Source organism: Vombatus ursinus, unplaced genomic scaffold (genome assembly GCF_900497805.2).
Source record: "Vombatus ursinus unplaced genomic scaffold, bare-nosed wombat genome assembly UNPS02010769.1, whole genome shotgun sequence".
Classification (NCBI taxonomy): domain Eukaryota; kingdom Metazoa; phylum Chordata; class Mammalia; order Diprotodontia; family Vombatidae; genus Vombatus; species Vombatus ursinus.
In genome coordinates this window covers 2,568,041-2,590,564 of record NW_020950547.1, presented here as the reverse complement: position 1 = coordinate 2,590,564, position 22,524 = coordinate 2,568,041, and the positions used below count along the sequence as shown (strand labels likewise).

General features: G+C 50.8%; 1 protein-coding gene across 4 annotated transcripts; it reads right to left on the bottom strand.

Moving 5' to 3' along the window:
- Window positions 1–3,754: 3,754 nt before the first annotated feature.
- AGAP2 (ArfGAP with GTPase domain, ankyrin repeat and PH domain 2) lies at window positions 3,755–20,620 on the bottom strand. Of its 4 annotated transcripts, none has more exons than XM_027855101.1 (19): window positions 15,342–16,473; window positions 13,088–13,146; window positions 12,080–12,167; window positions 11,813–11,898; window positions 11,467–11,614; window positions 10,762–10,896; window positions 10,228–10,337; window positions 9,802–9,960; window positions 9,506–9,592; window positions 9,295–9,399; window positions 8,620–8,782; window positions 8,262–8,378; window positions 7,884–8,012; window positions 7,091–7,150; window positions 6,698–6,846; window positions 6,242–6,332; window positions 5,740–5,962; window positions 5,344–5,599; window positions 3,755–4,969 (listed from the first exon to the last, which is right to left on the bottom strand). In XM_027855101.1, the coding sequence occupies exons 1-19, from the start codon at window positions 16,471–16,473 to the stop codon at window positions 4,763–4,765; spliced, it is 3,504 nt and encodes a 1,167-aa protein (XP_027710902.1). In that variant the 3' UTR covers window positions 3,755–4,762. The 4 variants fall into 4 exon arrangements, with proteins under 4 accessions (XP_027710902.1, XP_027710903.1, XP_027710905.1 ...); XM_027855102.1 differs by having other exon boundaries at window positions 8,262–8,375; XM_027855104.1 differs by lacking the exons at window positions 7,091–7,150; window positions 15,342–16,473 and adding an exon at window positions 20,329–20,620.
- Window positions 20,621–22,524: the final 1,904 nt, after the last annotated feature.

Below are 22,524 nucleotides of genomic sequence, written 5' to 3'. Positions count from 1 at the left end.
TCCCAACATAACTTTCAACCCCTTTTACACATAACTCCCTTAATTAGCCTTAGTGTTCTTCGTCATACAAGATATTCTATTTCTTCTTTCCATGCCTTTATCCCCCTATCTCTCCCCACTCCCTCTTTCCTGGAATGTACTTCTTCCTAATCTCTGACTCTTAAGATTCCTAATTCTCTTCAAGTTCCATTTAAGTGCCCCCTTTTTTTCTACATGAAGTTTTTCCCTGACCTCCGATCCCTGCTAGGGCCTTATCCCACTATTTGTCCCCTTTATTTATTTTCATATATATTTATATAAGCACATATTGTCTACCTGGCTAGCTTGTAGACTCTTTGAGGTCAGAGACCATTTCCCTGTTCCTTGTCAAGTGCTTAGCAAAGTGCCAGCCATATAGTGGCTTAATAAAGTGTTTAATAAATATGTATTCCTTTCTTACTTCCTCAGTGCCTAGTATAGTTCCTGATACATAGTAGGTGCTTAAAATGCTTGCACAGTGATCAATTGATTGACCAATTGGAGCTGTCCATAAGTGGAATAGGCTGCTTCAGTAGATACTGTTTCCCATCTGTGGAAATCTTCTGTGGAGGCTGGATAATTGGTCCTTGGGAATGCTGTGCAGAGGATGTCATCTCATGGGGCCCTTCCAACTCTGAGATTCAGTGATTCTAAGTATAGTTCACACTCTTTTGCCCATAATTCAAGGACTTTTACAATCTGGCATCACCTTTCCAATAGTGTCCCATGTTGCTCACTCCTTTACATTTATGCTCCATTTGAGTCAAAATGGACCACTTGCTTTTGCCCATACTCACCCCACAATTACCCCATTTTGTGTCTTTGCTCGTGTTACCCCTGTCCTTAGAATAGCTTCCCCTCTACTTGCTGAAGGAGGCTAAGTAGCACAGTGGAAAGAACACGGGTTCTGGAGTGAGAAAACCTGAGTTCAAATTCTACCTCTGCTGCTTACTACATGTGTGACTTTGGTTGAACCACTTAACCTCTGTTTCCTCATGTGTAAAAAGAAAGGATTGGGCTAAATTGTCTACGAGGTCCTTTCCAAATCTCTATCTATGATCTCATTAATCTCTATTCATTGTTCAAAAGTGTAATTCAACTGCTTCCTTCTTCCAGAGACCTTCCTGATCTTCCCCCATTTGGGGGAACCCTTACCCATCAGACCTCACATGACTTTATTTGCTCTTATGAATTTATTTTATATTGTTTTATATTATAGTGATTTATTTCTATATAATATTTGCTTCTGAATTCTAACCTCCATGATGCCAGAGATAATGTCTTATCTTGCACAGGTCCAGTACATAAGAGATGATTAATAAATGTTTGTTAAATTGAATTGTGCTCAAACTGTTGAACTAGGAAGCAGGAAGAGTATGTAGAACTGGGGCTTCTGTGTATCCCATTAGAGGAAAAGGTTTACCTCAAGTCTGGTGTAGATGATAGAACTCAGTTCTCTGCTGCCTTCAGTGTAGGTTGTGGGATAGAAAATGAAGGAGCTCTTCATAGCCTTTCCCCAGACTACTTGCTTCATTCTACCCCCATTGCCCAGTCTTCATTCTAGTATGTGTCTCATCAACCCCTTCCCCAGCAGTGCTGCCAACACCCACCTTTCTTGGCAGCCAGCACTGCAGACTCAGCTATTCCCCACCACTAAAAGTGTTTAGAGATAAGCCAAGGGGAGACTAACTTACTGCCTAGGTGCTAGATGGTGCTATAGCCAAAGGTTGTATTGCATGCAGCAGTATCTGGAAGGTAACTTAAGATATGGAGGTGTCCATTCCTGCTGTCTTCCTCCTCCCCTTCCCTCCAGCATATCCATTTCATCTCTCTACCCCTTGCCAAAACAGCCTTCCTTCAGTGGCATATTCCCAGGCACAATCATGTTGCTATTCTGGATTAGTCAACCTGGAACTTTGCAGAACTGTGCCCTCAAAGTGCTGCTAGCAGACACCTGTTTGAGCTTGGTTGAGGACATAGACCTGAGACCTCTGGAGTTGATCTTGATGAGGTCCAAGACCAATTTTACCTTGAGACCAGGCAACTCAGTGTCACCCATCCAAAAAAGAAGTGAAGGTAGATGATGACCAGATCTTGTGTTACCTTGCCTGCTTAGGTTCATTCCTTCACAACCACTCTTTTATCTGAGTGAGAGTCACTGACCCTCAGTAGAGCTGGAACTCACTAGATGCTAATACAGAAGGCATTAAACTCCCATGATCCATGCAGGCCTTGGAAACCAGTGCAAAGATTTCAGGTCCTTTGCTGCATGCAGTGGATGAATGTGTAGTCCATCTACAGTAGAGACACTTATGAGCGTGTGACCCCCCCATCCTTTTTTACTCAAGCTCTACCACTGAACAACTGAACTGGAATTGTACTATCTGTATTGTCCATACCCCAGGTAAGAAAGGGGAAAGAGGAGGGTATTAGAGTAAGGAAAGAACCAAACAAGACCAGGAAGGGCAGGCCCCATGCCCAGTCTCCCTGCACCTTCATTGGTTCTCCTCACTTCCCTGACCCGTGGCCCTCGTTCTGCATACTTTTACTAACTGATGCAGCCCTCCAAGACTCTTTACATATTAGGCTCTTTTGATAGCCTGGCAGCTCTGACTCCTACTACATAGGGCCTGAGCTGCCATACACACTGGAGTATCTGACGTAGTCTGCTTTATGCCTACTTCCCAACCTCCACCTCATATTCCCCACCTTTCCCAGGCTTGGAAGAGCCAAACTGGACTGGACCCTCACTTTAAATGTCTCCTCCCCCTTGCACCAGATCAGTCTCTTCATCTCTAACCCTCAGCTTCTTCATCTGTTAAATGGGGTTAATAATATATCGTACTTGTTTTTATCTTCCTCACAGGATCACTGTGAGGGTCAAATGAGATGAGAGATATGAAAGTACTTTGTAAATGTAAAATGTTATGAAAATATGAGATTATCATTAAAAAAACTATTTATCAATTTAAATATCTGTCAGACTCTTTCTCTGTCCTGGGGATTCCTGCTCTTCTATGGGTTGGTCTAGAATAACTTTCAGATTCTATGCTTATATGAAAGGTCCAGCCCTCAGCCCTTAGACAGACCAGAGCTACACTCCTCCAGTCAAAATCACTGCCTTTTTAATTGTTTGAAGAAGACTCATACCACCTGATTCAGGGAAGGCAAATGGTGGGGGGAGCATTACCCGTTGCCCCTTTCTTCCACCCTCTCCCCAAACACACTAGTCCTCTCCAAAGTATTTTAGCCAAAAAAAACAAAACAAAACCCCAAAACAAAACAACAACAACAAAAAAGGTAACAAAGCAAACAAAATAAAACAAAAAACCCAGAACACTGACACCAACTGGCCCTGGGGCTATGGTGAATAAAGGGGTGGGGGGCAGGGAAATCCCGACCTGCTTGAGGAAGGGGTAGCAGGCCAACAGGGACCTATCCCAGCCGGTTTTACTTCTTTACCTGGCTGGAAAGTTTCGGGGAGTCTGGTGGGGGGAGGGGCGGGAGGCTGGATCTAGAGCTTCTCCTGCAAGAGGGAGGGGAGGGTGAAACTTGGGGGAGAAGGGAGTCCCGTGGTTGGGGTGTCCTCTGGCTCAGGACACCACGGGCTCTGGACAGTCACAGTTAGGCAGTCACAGTCACAGACACTCACAACCCAAGAGCACCCCCCACCCCCCCAGGTTTCCCCTAGCCCACCCCCCTCCCCAGTCCCAGCCCTCCCCCCTCCCCAGCCCCCTCTCCCAAGGGGGCACAAAGCAATAAATTACAATTTCCTCCCCAGTTCCAAGAGCCCCCATCTCATTCATCACCCCTCTCTAGCTGTTGTGGAGAGAGGAAGCCAGGCTTCTGGCTCCCCAGCCCCAGTCCATCCGTGGGTGTATGTGAGTGTGGCTGTGGGTGTGTAGGGAGGGGTCTTTATTTTAGCCTCCCCCCATTGGTCCCTTTCACGGAAAGGGTTGGGGTCCCCACCCCCATGGGTAGCCGGGGTCCTGCCCCTCGCTGCCCACTTCCCCTGTTTTTGGGCAGTGAAATCAGGTGTGGAGGGAGTGGGAGGGGCCCATGAACAAGCCTTCTATCCCCCGGAACTGCCCTCAGCTCCCATGACCAGCGCCCCCCCCCCCCAACACCTTGATACCTTCCCCTCTCCCCAGGAGCCAGCCTGGGCATTGGGCTCTGGGGGCCGAACTGTCCAACGAATGGGGGCGGGAAGGAAGCGTGAGTCATCCTGGATCTGAAGGGCAAACTTCTTTTTTCCCGCTTTCCCAGGAGCCAGCAGAGGATAGGTCCAAGAGCCCCGTGTTAAAGTAGCAAGGGTCAATCTCCCTTTCCAAACGCTTGCAGGAACGCGATGAGTTCCCGAGGTGGAGAGAGAAAAATCGGGTGTGTTCGGCTGGGGAACCGGGGCGGTTAATGCGCACAAAAGGGTCTCCATGCCTCGGCTAGGGAGAGTGCGGGAGTCTGTGTTCCTTGGAGAGGGGAAGGTTGGGAGGGAACAGGTAAGGGAAAGAGACGGTGCTGTAGGGAGTTAGGGTTCAGTGTCCGCTGTGTGTGCGTGATGGGGAACGTGCCCGTGGAGAAGGGAGGAGTGAATCTGTGTCCAACAGTCCACAAGGAGGGTGTCCGTGCCTGGTCGGTTGTGGTGGTGGCGTGGGGCGTGGGTGGGGGCTGGTAAGGTCCCTTCCCGGAGCACAGATGTTGGGGCAGGTTGTAGGGGAGTGTGAGTGTGTCTGTCCGCGTGGTGCCGCTATACCAGCGCGACCGGAGCATCGGCGCGGCCCACGCTCGCGGCGCTGCTCCTTCGGTGGGGACTGGGAGTAGTGGCCTCGCTGCCTCCTTCCCCCGGGCAGCCGTGCTGCAGCAGGATGTCCGCACAGAGCTGGCTCCCAGCTCGCCGAGCGTAGAACAATGCGGTGCGGCCCTGAGCATCCCGAGCAGATACGTCGGCGCCGTACTGAGAAGAAGAGACAGTAAGTGTTCGTTCCGTGGTCTTGGAAGAGGGGCAACAAAGCAACCACCCACAATGAAATAGAAACAATTGTGAAAACCAGGGTTAGTGTATTAGTGAAACAGATTCATTAAAAGGGGTTTCCAGATAACGAATTATGTCTCAGAGATCCTTCTCCCTCTTCCCAGCAAAGCCTAGCCTCCTTGTAGATCTCGCCCACCCCCAGTCTGGTTCTAAGGGGGACATGGAAGAGACAGACTGGAAAGCTGGACGCTGCTTCTCATTTCTGCCCTTGGTGCTGCTCCACATTCCGAGCGGTCTCCTTTGACTGTCCTCGATTATCTAAGAAGGCCTCTTGATCCTTTCCCCCTTCCACATACCCAGACTAGCAGCTGTGTGATGACCACATGGGCGAGCTCTGCCGCTAGGTGTAGCGGGGAACGGAGCTGCGGGTCTCCCACGTCGCTGTCCAGCGGCCCGTGCCGCGCGTGGGCCAGGAGCAACAGCACCCCGGCAACATCCTGAGCCTGCACTGCGGCCCAGAGGCGGCGGCCCAGGGACTCTTCCGGACCTCCCAGTGGTGCCAGGAACAGCAGTTGCTCATACTTGGCCCGGATCCACGACTCTCGCTCCTCCCTGAGAAGACGTGAAGATAGAGGGAGGTGGGGGAGAGGGAAGGGCCCTCTCCTTCCTTAGAGATTGTCTTCCCCTTCCGCAAACCAATTCATCCAGTCCCCACCGCTCCTTCCCCCTCTCTTCTCCCTGATTCCTCGCACCTGGAGGATTCCCGAGTGGGCTTGGCTCGGCCTCGAGTGTCGCTCTCCCATATGAGATTGGCCATGTCGTTGCCAATAGCCGTCAGCACCAGGGTCAGCTCCCGGGGCCAGTCATCCAAGTCCAGGGATCGAACACGCGACAGGTGAGTGCCCAAATTTCGATGGATTCCTGAGCACTCAATGCAGATTAGCGCGCCCAGGTTCAGACTTGCCCAAGTGGGGTCTGGGGGTAGGACAGACAGCATGGGTCACTTTCACACTCGCTGCTCAGAGATACCCATCCCAAACCTCCATATTTCCACCATCTGGACCTCAGTCCTTTTCTACCCCACCTCAGGAACCAAGGGATTCTCTTTCCCCTCCCTGTCCTTCCCGGAACCCTGGCCCCATTGCTCTTCAAGGTCCGTTTATCTCCCTACATAAATATACACACCGCCAGCCAAATGCCCTGTCCGAGCCACCCCGCCCCCTACCTCCACTCATCTGTTCCACCCTCACTCACTGGGAGCTCCGCAGTCCACACACAACGAGTTTCCCTTTGCGTTCCTAATCGCCTGGATGGCCACAGCCTCGCTCTGACTGTCAGTGCGTAGCTAAGGGCAAAAGGAGACCTAGGGTTAGCAGTGATCCTTGCAGGCAATCCCCTGGAAACATGGTGATGGAGGGGTTCTGTCATAGTACATATTTAGAGCTAGGCAGGACCTTCGAGGTCATTTTAGTATAGCCTCATCGTTTTACAGAAGAGGAAACTGAGATTCAAGTTTTAAGCAACATCTGAGTTGATACAACTCTAAGAGGCAAGAGTGCATGTCAGAGCCTGGATTTTCTGACCACAAATCCAAAGTTCTTTTCTCAATAGTTCTTCCTGTGAACTATGATCCTTAATCTCCCACCACAATTAAAGTACCTTTCCCCAGGCACTGACTCCTCTACTTTACCTTCCCCCTCCAGTCCTCACCTTGACCTTGCTGCTTTCACAGCATTGCAGACTGGCTAATATTTGGCTTTCAATGGCCTGAACCCAGGAGTCTCTCTCTTCGAAGCTCCCAGCTTCAAAGTGCCAGGTCTGTCCAGTGCTTGATACAATCAGGAACTCGAAGTTCTCCTCTGAGGGGAACGTGGGGGGGGGGGCAGAACAGGATAGTAGAACTCTAACACACTATTCTCCCCAAACCCTCTCCCCACCTCCCCAGACGGCCATCCCAGGGCCCCTGCAGGGTGGGGTGGGAGCAGTATGGGAGAGGGAAGAAGAATGGGGGAGCAGGAAGCCCAGGCACATGCAGGGGAAGCAGGTGCACCCCAACCCCTGCATCCCAGCTGAGTGCCCTTCCCAATTTCCCCACTTTATTACCTGCTTTATAAATATTTCTTAAACTACCAAAGGATTTTAGTTTCCACATTTTGCGCTTGGCTGGTTTCCCGAAGCGAAGGAGACAGACGAGAAATAGAGAAAGAAGAGATAGAGAAAAGGAGACAGATGATGGAGAACAGGGGGAAAAGGGGATGGGAGGAGAGACAGAGAGAAATACAGAGAAGTGGAGACACACAGAGAGACACAGATACACACAGAGAGAATAAGAGTAGCAAAGAGTAGGAGGAGAGGAAAGGAGGGGAGAGGAGAGCAGAAGAGAGAAGAGGAGAGGGTAACAAGGGCAGTAGGAAAAATAGAGACAGACAGAGGGAGAGAAAGCAGAACTAAAGGTCAGTGGCCCCAGAGCAGAGTGGAGCAGAAGCAGAGAGCAGTGAAAGTAGGGAGATCTGGAATCCAGGCCCTGAGCAACAGGGGCTAAGAGCAAGGTGTGTGTGGGGGAGTATGAGGCGATGAATTGAGAGGAGCAGATATTTAGGGGAGCAGGAAGGAAGGTTTTAGATCTCGGTGAGTTTTGGGAAGAGAGGGACTGAGGTTGGAGGGCTGGGGAGAGAAAGATGGGGGTCATTTGGAAAGAAAGGGGCAGGAGCTGTGGGTTCACTAGGGAGAAGGGACTGGGGGATGCCCATTTTTCTTTTAATCAAAATGTTCATAGTAGATATAAAAATATGCAAAAGAGAACAAAGGTTAGGCACTTTTTCTGCACCACCCCAGGAACTCCAGTCAGGGTTTCAGGTGGGGGGTAAAAAATAGGGCTGCATTGCCATGGCCTCACCTTCAGCCTGCCCAGCAGAGCCTTCTGTCTTTGATGGTGTGGTCAATTTTTTCCTCCTCTGTTTCTTCACCATGGGAGAAGGAGGAGGTTCCCTGCTCAGGGGGCTTAAGTCTCCAGATGGTGTACAGTCTTTGGGAGGATGCATAGTTGACTCAGTTTCCCCGGAATCAGTTTTGCCCTCTCACTAATGAAAAGAAATCCTTTTCCCTAGGGGGATTCCCTCCTCCTCCTTATCTCTTCTTTTCCTCAGATAAATATGTTTCTCTATCTATCTGTCTTCCTCTCTCTTCTCAAGGATCCTCCACTACCCCAACCTCCATTTCCACACCCATTTTGTCCAGAAATGAGCATTTAGTTTTGAGAAGAGGCAAGACTAACCAGTACTGAGGGCTCGAGCCAGGTTTCGGTCTGGCTTCAGTAGATGCTTTGATGTTTGGTCCTGGGGTGGCTGCAGGGAACTGGGGCTGGGAGTAGGGGTGGGAGTGGGAATGTCTGCTAATGGAAGAGGATGGGAGGAAAGAAAGGGGTATTTTCAATAAGATTCCTTCATCCTTCTGCTCCCCCATCTCTTGCTTTTACCACGTCTCCTCATCCCTCCCCTGCCATTATCTCCACATTCACCTGCCCCCTGCTCCCATTGCTTCATTTATCTCTCACTCCTCCCCTACCTTGTCTCCTTGCTGACAAATTCCAATGATCTCCCCTTGCCCCTTTCCCCCTGACCCTACCCCCTCACCAGTGCCTTCAGTCATCTGGACAGTGCTCATATCCTTGACAAGCCCGTTGATGCTGGCAGAGGGGCCAAAGGCTGAGATGGCCCGAGGAGGTCGCTTGCCTGGTACCTTTACTGTTGTCCGAAGCAAATCCATCTCCTTTCCATGAGTGCTGTGGATGTAATCCTGAGAGACAAAAGGATTCCCACATGGTTAGGGGTAAGAGAAAATATCTGCATCACTGTAAATCTTCGGGTTTCTGGAAAGCATCTAAATAATGATAATCTGACATTTAACTAGCACTTGAAAGGTTGAAAATCATTTTATATACATTATTTCATTTGATTCTCCCCAAACCCCACAAAGCATAGATACTACAAGCATCCTGTTTTATGAATAGAGAAACTAAAGCTCACAGTTGAAGTGACCTCCCATAAATGATAATGTCTGAGATGGGATTTGAAGCCAGATTTTCCCTGACTCCAAGTCCCCAGTTCTTTCCATTAAACACTAGCACTTCTATAATACACAGTGGAGATTCCTTGGGGGATGGAGCAGCAGGGGCTAAGGAAAACCATGGGGTCTGGAGAGGGGAGATTTTCCAGAAGGAGGTAACTAGCAATTGACTGGGATTATCCAGGTGATTCTTAGGAATTGTGAGGGAGGAATCATCACTTCAGAGTTGGGGGGGCACTCACATTAATGCTGGGGTGGTATAGTAGGAATCCATTGCTTGATAGTGTCACATATTTCTTCTTCCATTCCTTGTTCAGGGAATTTCCACTTCGTTTCAGCAGGAAACTCTGGGGTGGGGATGAAGATGGATGGAGGAAAAGTTAAGGCGCAACCTAGTGTGGGCAAGGTGTTTCCCCCTACCCCCAGTCACAGGATCCTTCCTAAACTGCCCACCTGCTTGATCGGGATTGCCCTGCCACTTCCTGCTGTCTCCCCTCGGCTGTCCAGGCTCCGCTTTTCAGAGTCACTGCCCCTGCGATTCTGGAATAGTTTACTGTTATTTGACAGAGTAGATTGGGGACAAAGTGGAAGGTATCAGGAGGACAGAAGAGGAAGGGATGAAGGGATGAAGGGAGTGAGTGAACTGAGAAAGAGAGGTCAAAAAGACAGAGCTGGTGGAACAGGGAAGGGAGACACTAATGGTGTGGTTGTTAGTGTAGGGAAGGTGAGGAGATCAGTGTATGCGCTACCGCAAAAAGACTTGTTCGACGTTTGGCTGCTCGGTGCAAAGAACCTGGCGTGCTCAGGCCAGCCACAGAAGCTGCCTCAGCCCGTAGCTCCCGATGACCAACATTGGGTGAGGAAGGAAGGGATGATGAGTAGTCACTGGTATGCCCCCCATTACTGGCCTGGGGAGAAGATATTTGAATCAAAAGAAGAGTATCTAGAATTCCCTCAAACTCATATACAAGTAGAAATGGGAAACTGATCCTGGGCATTTTACCTGGGGAATCAGGGACATTACTAGAGTCAACATCACTTCCACCCCTTCCTCACCATTTCTGAAGTCTTACCCCTTACCTATCCTCCAGCATCTCTATCCTTAAACCTAACCCAATATTTCACAGCTTCTCTACTCCTGTCCTCCCTCACTTTCCCCAACCAGCTTCTCTTACCTGCCCTGCCACAGGGGTGGAGGCAGCTGAGTGGCTGGGGGAGCTGGGCAGGGACTTACAGGCAGCCAGGAGCTGCTGTTGTTTTCGCAAGGTCACAACCTTCTGGGCCACTGTAGGAGGTAGGGGAAAAGCATTACAGGGACTGACACTTCCTCTCACTTATCTACAGTGCCTCCTCACATTACCTCTCTCTCTCTCTTTCACACACACACACACACAGACACACACACACACACACACACACACACACACAAAACCCCTTGGACCTGGAAAAACAAACAAACCCATACTGATGTCCCAACTCTCCATGCATCAACACACACTCTATCCCTGTACTCATTTTAGCCCCATCAATTTCCCCAAGCCCCCTTTGCCCTTCTACATTAACCTAGAGCCTTTCTTGGTCTTCTTCATTCCCTTCAAACTCTCTTTTTCATCGTCACTCACATCTTCACTCTTTCCTCACTTCCACATCTTCAAGGATCTTATCCATACCTCATTCCACCCCCCAAGGTACACATGCATCTCTCTCACCCTCCTGGAAGACCCTGTCCACATTGAGCCCATAGGTGGCACAGGTCTCATAGTAGCTGCATCGCTTCATTTCCCCACATAGAGCTCTGGCACGAGCATCCCCCACAACCCGGGGGGAGGAAGCACTAATCCTGTCTGGTGGGGAGAGAAAGGTGAATGAGCAAAGAAATACATTCCCACTTTCACTCTGCCCTTACAGGAAACATCCTGTCCACTAAAGGCTAGGGAACCGAAATGGGGAACTTATTCAGAGAATCCTGCTCTGGCTCTCACTTTCACAGAATCACCAAATCTTAGAGTCAGAAAGGACCTAAAGTCACGTGGTCTCACATTGACTTGAACAGAAATCCCCTCTCCAGTGGTCCCAACAAGTGGTCCTCCAGCCTTCCACTTTAATGATGGTGAACCCACTGACTCCCAAGGCAGCTCATTTCCTATTTGGACGGCTCTGAATATTAGGAAGTTTTTCTTTCTATTGAGCTGAATTCTGCCTTCCAGCTACTTTCTCTCATTGCTCCGAGTTCTGTCCTCTGGAGCCAAGCAGAGTGAACTTAATATTTCTTCTACATGACAGCCCTTTAAATACTTGAAGACATCATGTTTTTCCTGTTTTCTCTTTTGGCTACATATCTCTACATCGAACAGCTACTTGGGATTCCTCTGTTCCTCCCCTCCAGGTGTGCCCTTTCCCCAGCATCTCCTTACCTTGTGTCCCCACCAGTGCTAGGGCAAGGCCCCCCCTGCTCTCCCCACGAAGGGAGTTTAGCTGCACATGGAGACGACTCACAGCCTGGAAACTGTTCTCATCCTCCAGGCTGAAGACAAAAATGACAGCATCTGCCCAGCCTGAGAACTAGATGAGGAGAGACAAATGTGGGATCAGACAGAAAGAGGAATCCTTCCTTATACTGTCACAACTCTACCAAGTGTGAGAACCAGGAAGGGATGCAGCAAGAAAAAGATGATTCCTCCCCTCCGGTCCCACCAACTTTGCTTCCCCAGAAGTCTGACCACCACCCAGTCTCCTTTCTGCTTTCCCTTCCCCATTCACCTTGGCATCTGGTGTCTCTGCTTCCTCTCGGATCAGCAGTAGGTGACTTTGTCCATCTACCAACATCTCCTTCTTATGCTGCTCACCTGTCCAAGAGTATTAGGGGGAAAAGGGTTGTAGCACACACACACACACACACACACACACACACACACACACACACTCCACATATTGTATATACAGGGAGGTCCCATAGTTTGGTCATTGATTCAGAGATTTATTGACTCCCTTCCCCCACCCAATCCCTTTCAATTCCCAAGGACTCACTCTCTGTCTTCTCTAGCACCTGGTAAGAACCAGTCAGGAATCTGTGAATGAGAGATGACTTCCCACTCCGGGCATCACCCAGTACACCCTGTGAACAAGAGAGTGATATGAAGTCACTGGTAGAACAAAGACCAAGGGGATTAAGAAGATCTGGATCTGGAATGATGGGGGAATGTCACCCTCATGGAATCTGAAATGATTGGCAGTGGCCAATTGTCCAAGAAGGGATAATGTGGAGACTGGATAAGAGCCTGGGGGAAGGCATAGGGAGAACTAAGAGAGCAACATGGTGTAGTGGAAGGACTGGACTTGGAGTCAAAAGGCCTGAGTGTGAGTCCTGACTCCACTTGGTAGCTATATGACCTTGGGCAAAATTCTTCATTTCTCTGGACCTCAGTTTCCTCATCTGTAGAATGAATTTATTGGACTAGCTTATGTCTAAGCTCCCTTCCAACTTTAATGTGGCATGATTCTATAGTAGAGTGTTGTAGAGGGGACTCCTATTCAGATATAGGCTGAACTAGATAAGATCCCTTCCAACTCTGAGATTCTGTGATTCTAATAGCAGAAAATTATCCAAGGATCAAAGTGGACCTCACATAAAGAAACATCAACAAAATAGAGTCTCCTATTCTTTCAAGGAAGATAAGCACTCTCAAACCAGTTAGAATGTTGTTTCAAGTTTCAGGTTCTGGACTATAGAAGACCTTATTTAAGGAAAAGGTGGGAGAAGATATTAAAATGAGGAGAGGCCTGGAGGTGGGAGGAGAAAAGCATAGGAAGAATAAGAAGAGAAACTGGATGGGGACTACTGGGCAGGACAAGAAAAAGATGAGGTGATAGGGAATGACAGAATATAGGACTATGAAGGGAATATTCTGAAGGATCACAAGCCACCATTCCTCATCTTCATAGAAAGAGAGGAGAGGGGTTAGCAGAGAATATAATGGGAGAGAGAGTAAAACTTGGAAGGGACTTTCCTACTGTCAAGGATTCTGGCTCACATACCAAACGCAGTTCAGGGATGGATCGGCTCAAAGTCCATTCTTGGCTATTGACCACAGCTTCTGAAAGAAGACAGAGGATGGGAGAAGTTTAGATCTGGCCTTCCAGACCTGATGGAAAAAGCCCACGTGAAAATGAAAGAGCGAGCATTTCAGCAAAATACACACACACACACACACACAAAAGCAAACTCCCATACCTTTCTGCCTTCCCACTCCTCCTCCAGCCCCCTCCCCTTACAGATGGGTCACTTCCCTTGAGTTGAAAAAGCTAGGGAATGAGATGCTAAGACAGAGGTCCACACTCCACCCCCATCAAGCTTGCTTTCCCCACAGCTGTTGCTGCCGCTCAGAGGTTGCTTAGCAACAGAACCAGAGAGACAAAAATACTTCACATTGGCATCTCCCTTAAAGCACATCCTCAACTGTGTGTCCCCCCACATCCCAGCCCAGAAGAACTGGTGTCTGCCAAGATCGGGATAGCCCCTTCTCTAAGAGGAGGGCCAGGAGTGTCCAGCAGGTTTACAATGTGAGGGGGTGGGGTTGCTTCCCAGGGGAAACAGAGCCTGAGGCTAGGTGCAGGGATTGAGTAGAAGATGGAAGCCAAGGAGGAAAGGAAGAACCTCTCAACCTTCATTTCCTAGAGAAGAGAAACTGAGGCTTGCAATGGTGGTGATAAGGATGTCTAGAATTCCTCCCCCTTTCAAGGTCACACACACAGGTCAGACCCCAGGTAGTAGATTCCTGCCACACTCCTCAAACTTAACTGAAAGGAAAGAACCAAGGCCCTTTAAAAATTCATCCACTTTTTCATCCCTCTAGGGTTTGGCCAGATCAGAACCTCAGTAGCAAATTGGAGAGAGGAAGTTCAGGGGGTGCAGGGAGCATCTCCCTCCTAAAATGTGCCCTCTTCTTCATCCCTCTAGGGTTTGGCCAGGTCATAAACCCAATAACAAATTGGGGAAGGGAAGTTCAGGCAGAACAGGGAGCATTGACCCTTTCCAGTTGTGAGCTATGGCAAGATGCTGCTGTAGGAAGAAGGTTTGGGGAAGCTTCTTCCATCCCTATCCCCCCAGATCCCGTGCTCCTGCCTAGTTCCAGTCAGCCTGGTCCCCTGTGTCTGACAGCCTGACACTGGAGGCCTGGACGTTCCCAGGGTGGGGCAGCTGCAGTGGGAGCAAGCGGATCTGAAGCCATCTGCTCCTGACAGCTCCGGAGCCAAACTTTGGGCCACCACCCCCGCTCCCCAACAGCCTCCCAGGAGAGGGAACAGACCAACTCCACGCCTCCCCTACATCTCATGTCCAATAAAGCCAAAGCTAAAAACACAACAAATACAACCAGAGCATGAACTTCTGTGCAGTTCTCCATCACTCCTGACTCACTGAGTCAGGACCCCAGCTGATCTGAACTTGATTCTGTGTGGGAGGGGGAGGGTAAGTGGGAAGTGAAGCTCTCCCCTATCACAACCCACCCCCATCTCCAGCTCTGCAGTTAAATATCCAGTAGTTCCAGCCCACACACTTCCCCTCCACTCCTGCTTCTGCTTCCAGGACGTTGAGCAAAAGACAAAATCCCTGCCATCTCACTGGCCTGCTGCCCTCCCCAGAAGGGCCCGCACAGGCGAGTAGTTGCCTGCAAACTAGTGGTGGAGCCTGTTGCCACCAAGTGCACAGGATCACAGACCTCCTCTCAGTTCTCCTCTTCCTCATCTTCCACCAAATTCCTTTTGGGGGTTAAAAAAAATAACACATGTGGTTCCATTTCTCTGACCTAAGTACCAGGCAAAAGCTGGAATTAGGGATGCCTGGCTTCCTGGGGGAATCTGCAAATGACTGCTAATTCTCACCCTGACCAAGGACACATTTTGCCAGCAGGCTTGATTCACTCTAGCTGGGACCTATAGCCAGACACAGAAGCTAGCCACTCCCCCTTAATCAAGCTCCCTCTCCCATTTCCCCTAGTCTTCAAAGGACACCCAGTGAGTCCTGTTGCATCCCTCCGCATATGGTCAAACACTGAGAGGTCATCAAGCAGTAAGCAGGAGCCCAATCCACTCTCTTTCTTTCAGGCCTGCACTCCTATTCTAGCTTGTCTTACAGGTTGTGCTGGTGAGTTAGAATAATAATAATAACTGACATTTATATGAGTCTTTTAGGCTTACAAAGCTTTTGCACTGAGGTCCTAGCCGTGACACCCTTCAGGCCCTACGGTTCAATTCTCCCCCTCCCCCTTCCGCTTTCCTTGGCCTTACTCACTCGGGGAGGCACGAAGCTCTACAGCCAGCAGCTCACGGGACCCACTGCTGGAGGTGAGGCCTGGGGGTCCAGGAGATGGCCCTGGACCTGGGGGTCCCCCGGTACTCTTGGTGAAGATGCCACTGATGAATTTGAGCATCTTACGGTCGCGGGTGGAGGCACGACCCCCCTCCCGGCCCCGTTTAAGCCCAGGAGCAGGCGGCTCCAGAGTGATAGGAGGTGCAGGCCCTGGGGGAAACCCAGGGGAGGTGGAGGAGGCTGCTGGAGAGGCGGCTGGAGTTGCCGGGGCCGCTTGAGGAGGAGGAGAGCCAGCGGGTTGCCCAGGGTGCAAGTCACTGTTGTCCAGCGTCTTACTCTTGCCTTTTCGTGGGGACAACTTTCCTCGGGCTCCAGCACCCTGTCCGGCTGCAGCACCTGCTCCGACACCAGACCCAACTCCGGCTGGGGCTCCAGCCCCAGCAGTGCTCTTTGACCCCTTGACCCGCGGCTTGCCCTCGCTCTCTGGCCATGACAGGCGACTCCCTGCGGTCTTTCCCCCTCCGGCTTTGCCCCCACTCGTGGTTACCGTCTTGCAAGGCTTGGGGGCAGGTGGGGGGGGCGCCACCTTGAGTCGACGGTTGCCGGTGCCGGGGTGGGGGGAAGAGGAGCCTGGGACGCACCCCCCACCCCGGCTCTCTGGCTCCGGTCCCCCCCAGCTTGGGCTGCTGAGTAGTGGGCGTCGGGAAGAAGTGGAGCCCCCTCCAGGTTTGGGGTCCGGGCTCAGTCCCCCGGAGAGCGGGGGTACAGGGGGGGCGGCCCAAAGGGAGAGGCGGCGACCCGGAGCAGGAGAGACCGGACAGGCCGGGCTAGCTGGAGCAGGGGACAGGGAAAGGGTCTCTGTCCCTGCCCCCGCGCTACTGGTGCTGATCCACAGTGCATCTTGCCGGTGGAAGAGACGTTCCTGCCGCTTCTTGCCGACCTCATCTGCGCCCCGAGGGCTTCCAGGTTCTCCTCCCTCTGGTACCCTGACTATCGGGGCTCCAGCCCCTGATGGTGAGGGAGGCGGTGGAGGCACAGACTCAAGCTTGACCAGGGTCAGCGAGATGAGGTAGGTCGTTGTCCGGCGCTGAAGCGCGCCCGCACCCCGGCTCATGGGGCCCCAAAACCCCCGGGCTGGGGTGGGGAGGGGGCTTCCCCCAAATTGGCTCAGGGAGGCCCGGCCATGGGGTAGCTCTCCGTGCTTGTCGCTGGACTCAGTCCCCTGCTCAACCCCCGCCCAGGCTCCTAGGTCCCCGCCGCCTCCGCCTATTCCGAGAGCGCCCCCCTCCCATCACACAGGGCTCCTCCTCTCCATGCCCCCCACCCTGCACCCCCAACCCTTTCCGAGGCCCGGGACCTTTAGTGCAGCTCTCAGGAGGCGAGGGCGTAACCTCACATCCCCCAACCCGTGAGGAGAAGCAGAGATGGGGTCTTGAAGGGGGAGAGAATAGGAGGGGGTAGACAGGGCAAATAGACGATGTGGGGGAATCAGGAATGCCAGGGAAGGGGGGGAGGCCGAAGAGATGGAGTGCGGGGGCGATGAGGTTTGGCGGGTTGGGGGTGTGCTTAGGGGAAGAAGGGTGGAGGATGGAGAGCAGGGGAGAGGGACTGGGGGTGGGGTCCAGAGGAAGGGGATGCAAGGGGTGAGGGAAATGCGGAGGATACGCGGGGGCGCAGGGAGGATAGGATGCAGGATGGAGATGTAATGAGAAGGCGGGGGGGGGGGAGGATGCAGAAGGATGCAGGAGGATGATGGGGGCCGGAGGGTCTGGGAGAGGGAGGGGCTTGGGGTCTAGGCGAGGGTCCGGGGGTTCGCGGGGGTTCACCGGGATTCGGCTCGGTCCGGCTGCGCGATGTATCCGGGTGCTCCCCTCACACTGAGGAGGAGGCGGCCCCCTGCCGCCCCCCCCTCCCAACTAAATCTCCCCCCCACCTCCCCACCACACACACATACACACACACCAGCCCGGCTGTCTAAATGGACGATGCGAAATCCAGAACTGGATTTCCCTCCTAAATCCCGGACTGGATTTCCTTCCCAAATCCCGGACTGGATTTAAGTAGACTAAGTCATTGACCCCCGCTTTTCCCCTTCCCCAGAGCAGCTGGACGTGGTGAAAGGGGTTCACGAATGTAGGTGGAAGAGCATTAACTACAAGCGGGAGAAGCTGCGGGGTTTCTTTGAAGAAAGAAGTTCGGAAGCCTTTCGACCCTGCTCTCCTAAGAGACCCTCACCTCGAGCCGAACTAGGACTTGGGCTATCCTCTCACTGAAGCGGGTGCATGGATTCCCTACGCTGAGCCCCTCATTCCCTTTCACCCCTGCGAAGTAGGCTACGACTGCCCAATGCCAAATCTATCCTGGAGGGATGTTGGCATTCCAAATTCCCCGCTCCCCCGAGGAGACTAAACGGGGCACCAAGTTGTTTGGCGGAACGTAGGGGGCGGCGGTGAGGGGACACCAGGACGCCAGTGAATCAAAGACTCTCGGACGGAGAGGAGGGTGTAAATCTGTGGCTTTACACCCCTCCACTCTCGCAAAAATGCATCCTGTATCCATGGCAACCATGGCTCCGAAAGTACCCGGGAAACAGCGGGAATAATGAGAGAAGAGGGATCAGTGGACGGCAGGGGCGCCGAAGGGGACCTCTGGAGAAAGGAAAAGAACGGTGTGTTGAGGAAAAAGTTGGGGTGAGGGAAGCCCCAGCTAGGTACTGCTGCCCAACAATGTGGGAGTGACGCCGGTGTGTCTGTCCGGCAGATGGCGGTTCACTGAGAGAATGGAAGCTGAGAACTCCCAGGTTCCCATTTTCCTTAGGCTTGTTGCCTTTTTTGAAAGGGCAGTCGAATGGGGGTAGGATTGGGCGAGGCTCTATAAATCTCCTGGTACCCTAAATCAGGGGATTCATATCCTTTTTAGAAAAGGGATACAGGTGGGTAACCCCGGCGTCCCTTTATAGGGTCGGCGTCTCGGAATAAGGGGGAAAGGCACTGGCCCTGGGGCGAGGTGGAGCAGGGACTGGACGGAGCCTCTCCAGACCCCTCCTCCGAACCTTGGGAACCAAACATTCTCCCCATCTTCCTTTCCTTTCTCTCCCTCCCCCTGACGCAGCCTGGGCTATAATAAGAGTTGCCGTGGGCGGCTCTTGGAGGCAGGAGCCGCCGGGGAGCGAGGCCCGGGTTGGGAATTAAACAGGGACCAGGCTGGGGAGGGTGGGAGAATTTGTTCTCTGAGCTGCTCTTGTACCCGACCTCCCTCAGCGCCCAACCTAGGGGTCGGCTCCCCGCATTTTTACAAAAGGACTCGGAGAAGCCGAGATGTCGCCCTCTCCTGGACACGGGCGCCTGAACACCTGGGTCTTTCTGTAGTTATGTCTGTAGAGAATGGGGGTAGGAGAGTTGTCACCTCTGTTCTGTTTTCCTATTCCTGGACCTCAGTTTCTCCTTCTGTATAATAGGTACAACTATCTCTGAGGGACTGTCATACCCTAGCTCTTGAGGTCGCCCGGGAATTTCAGAGAAGGGAGCCTCCACAGAGATGCCTTTCCTTCTTTCGAGCAGAGCCTGTGTATTATCATAACAACACACTCAAAACCCCTCCCTTCTCTGCTGAAGGAGGCAGAGCTTAATGTCCTGACTAGGCATACCAGTCCTCACCAGACAGGGTGTCCAGAATGTCCCTGGGGGATATACCTACTCTCATAGCTCTAACCTGAAGCTCTGAGCCTGTCACTGGAATGCAGCAACTGTGGCCCCATGGTAATGTGGAGGGTAGAGGGGAAATATGGGTAGTATCCTCACCACTCAGGGGCCAGCAGAGACAGTAAAAGAATCGAAAAACCAATCACTCAGTGAGAAATGTGTGGGTGGTAGATTTTCCTCTTACTGTTTCCCCATTTTCTATAAATTAAGCTCCAGAAAGATGATCTTGGGGAAAAGATTCTGAGTAGAGTAGCCCTAATCTCCTTTAAACACACCAGAAAACTCTATTGGAAGACAGTTGAGAGTAGGAAAAAATGACGTAAATTGGAGGTGGGGTGAAACTTATGCTGGTTTCCACTTTACTTCCCTCTTTATCCTGCCCCTACCCCCATCCTAGACTAAACTTGGACTGTTCTTGGTTAGTTCTTTGATACTTCAAATGTGGAGGTTGGAGATTTTTGAGCCCAAAGGGCCAGACTCTGTTGATGGAAGTAATGTGGAGGTGTGGAGGTGATTTGCTACTGCCTAAGTCTTTCTCCCATCCTAGGCCCTCACCACAGGATTTGGGGGTGAAAAGGGGCAGAAGGATGTGGCAGATGGTGTTGCTATGGCAACACTTCCTCCCTGTGTTGTCATTGCTTGCTGTAATAGTGCTAATGAGCTGGAGCGGAAGCAGGGGTGGGGAGACAGGAACAAGAGAATATTGAGGAAAAGTGACAGAAGACAAGAAGGGGGGGGTCTCTAGATTGGTGAGCATATATGTCTTCTGAATATCTGAGACTCTGTGTATATCACTGTCTAAATATGCCATAATATGCATGTCTAAGAATGTGTGTGTACATGTACACATATATTTGTCTCCCTGGCCATGGTTCAGCAGGTGGGTACTGGGAATGAATTTGGGAATCAAATGATCTTACCCCAGAAGTCCTCTCACCACAAGCTTCTTCCTGTCCCTGTCTCTCTAGGTAAGGGATTGGGTCACTCACAGCTACACTTCCCCCCAGCAGCAGCAACTGTCTGGGTTTTCTCACTGCTGAAAGTCGCCTCATTAGTGACCTCTTATTGGAGCTAGTGACAGAAAGACAAGTTGGGGCTTCTTCCAACCTCACTCCACTCCCAACCTTAATAGGATTCCTTTCCCCAGAGGCCCTTTTTGTGCTAGGAGATAAGGAAGTGATTAACTCACCCGTGAAACCTGAATAGGTCAAAGCCCCCCTCCTCAGATCCTCAAATACCCTCAGGTTGGGCACCAGGTCTACTCTCACCTCTAAGATTATCCAGTGAGGTCTTGATATCTTCCCGTAGCTGTGGCTCATTCACCTTCTCTGCCAACTTTCTGAGCAGGTTCAGGTGCCGCTTGGCAACCTCATGCCGTCTGACTTCTGCCTTTACTGCAGCTGTGGCCAACTGCCTCTGGGCATGCATCTCTGGCCAGGCTAGCAGCTCCCTTTGGCCCCCTGACCCATGCCCACCATTACCAACCCAAGAAGCAGCCGTGTGCCTGGCTTCCACCCGCCCTTCCGTTTGTCTGTCAGTCTCACTTCCTGACTGTCGTGCTTCAAACCCACAGTCTGAGACAGCACTAACTGCTGCACCTCCCTCACACCCCCTCTAGTGTTGTCATGTAGGCCACCAAGCAGCCCTGGACAGGATTCCCCAACCAGGTGAAGGGAGACGCCTTAATGCTGAAAGCCAATGCCTAGTGTAGAAGGTGTTGGTTATGGGAAAGCAGGGCAGGAATTATCATGGGTGTAGTCTGGAACAGCTGGTGTCTTCAACCACTAACTAACAAGCCTTCTACATTGAATCTTTCACACTTACAGCCTTGCATATCAGCTTACAGCTTTACACATTCAGTTTCAACATAATGAATACATTCATTCAGAAACTTGCATACACACTCATAACCTTTCATATTAGCAACCTTGCATACTTAGTCTGTACACAATCTGGCCCTGCTCTTCCCACCATGGCCATTCCAATCCCTCTCTCCCCACCTCCTTTTCTTCCTTCTTTCCTTCCCAGATGGAGCATATTCTGGAAAGAGAACAACTAAGAAGGCTGAGAATAGTTAAAGATTCTGTGAGTCTAGGGGACTCGGGAGTTGATGGTGGAAATGATTTGAAACAGAACAGACCAGAGTTAGGCCTAATAGACCATGATCCTAGCAGGACCAAGCCCATTCTGCTCATTTGCATATGTCTCTCTACCTAATGTGCACATTTCTCAAGTCATTCCAACATTTACCGGATCTTTATTTTCTATCCTTCCCCTATTCTGTCACCCTAGGTCTCAAACAATGCCCCCTCCCCCAAACATTTCCTCTACTCTAACTCCAAGTGTGAGAAGGAGTTACACAGAAGTGTGTGAAGGATAGGCTAAAAAAGGAGTTAATTAGAAGCACTTTCTAAAGTGATCATTCCGTTTGAAGAAACAAAGAAATGATCTTTAAGGTCTGTTCAAACTTTAAAACCTATCATCCTAAGACCACCACCATTCTTCCTAATCTCCAGTCCTAACCAACTTCCTTTCACTTGCCTGTCTGCCATATACTACTTGAAGAATTTAGAAAGGGAACATGGGAAAGGATGATTATCAACTTCACTCCTCAAGTGAGTTGGCCAGGAGAAGTAGTACCTATTTCAGGGTCTTCCCAAGGTACGCAGTCCAGTTTGTGGGATAGGGAGAGGGCTAGTTTTCATTTCTTACTATAAGGCTTTTTCTTCTTCTTGGGACTTGGGGCAGTAAATGCCTACAGCTTTGGGGGTGGGGGAGGGTCTTTCCTAAGTCTTAGCCTCACAAATGGAAACAGATTCTTTGTACTCCAGGAAAGAATGAATTAGGTCTCTTGCCACAGGACTTTATTCAGAGGCCTCCCGACTGTGGCCTCATTTACCTGGGTGTGCATATGCATAGTGAAGTTAAAAATCACCTGACTTATGATGTCTTGCAAACACATCCATGTGTGGTATGTGTGCTTGTGTTATGGGACTATTTTCATATCGATTTTTATAGTGGGCTGAACTGATGCCAACTGTACTTTGTGGTAATGAATGTGCATGTTTGCATAGGTACAAGGTGAATTTACATGAATGTGTCTTGACCATTCAAGATAGGGGGGAGGTGAAGAAAAGGGTGAACCTTAGGAAAGTAGGGAGCACAGTTTAGTTGAAAGAATGTCACTAAACTGGGGGTCTAGATCTGGATTCAAATTTTGAGTCTGCTATTTTTTCTTCTTTTTTTTTTTTCTTTTTGGTGAGGCAATCAGGGTTAAATGACTTGCCCAGGGTCACACAGCTATTAAGTGTCAAGTGTCTGAGGCCAGATTTGAACTCAGATCCTCTTGACTCTAAGACTGGAGCTCTATTCACCGCACCACCTACCTGCCACCTAGCTGCCCCTCTGTTATTTCTTGTACAGCTTTGGGCAAACCACTTCAAGTCCATGGATGTCAGTAAAAC

Coding starts and splice junctions, on each gene's coding strand:
- AGAP2 (XM_027855101.1), bottom strand. CDS start 16,473: ATGAGCCGGGGTGCGGGCGCGCTTCAGCGCCGGACAACGACCTACCTC. Junction 9,400..9,505: donor GGGCAATCCCGATCAAGCAG/GTGGGCAGTTTA, acceptor TCCCCACCCCAG/AGTTTCCTGCTGAAACGAAG. Junction 5,963..6,241: donor TGTGGACTGCGGAGCTCCCA/GTGAGTGAGGGT, acceptor TCCTACCCCCAG/ACCCCACTTGGGCAAGTCTG.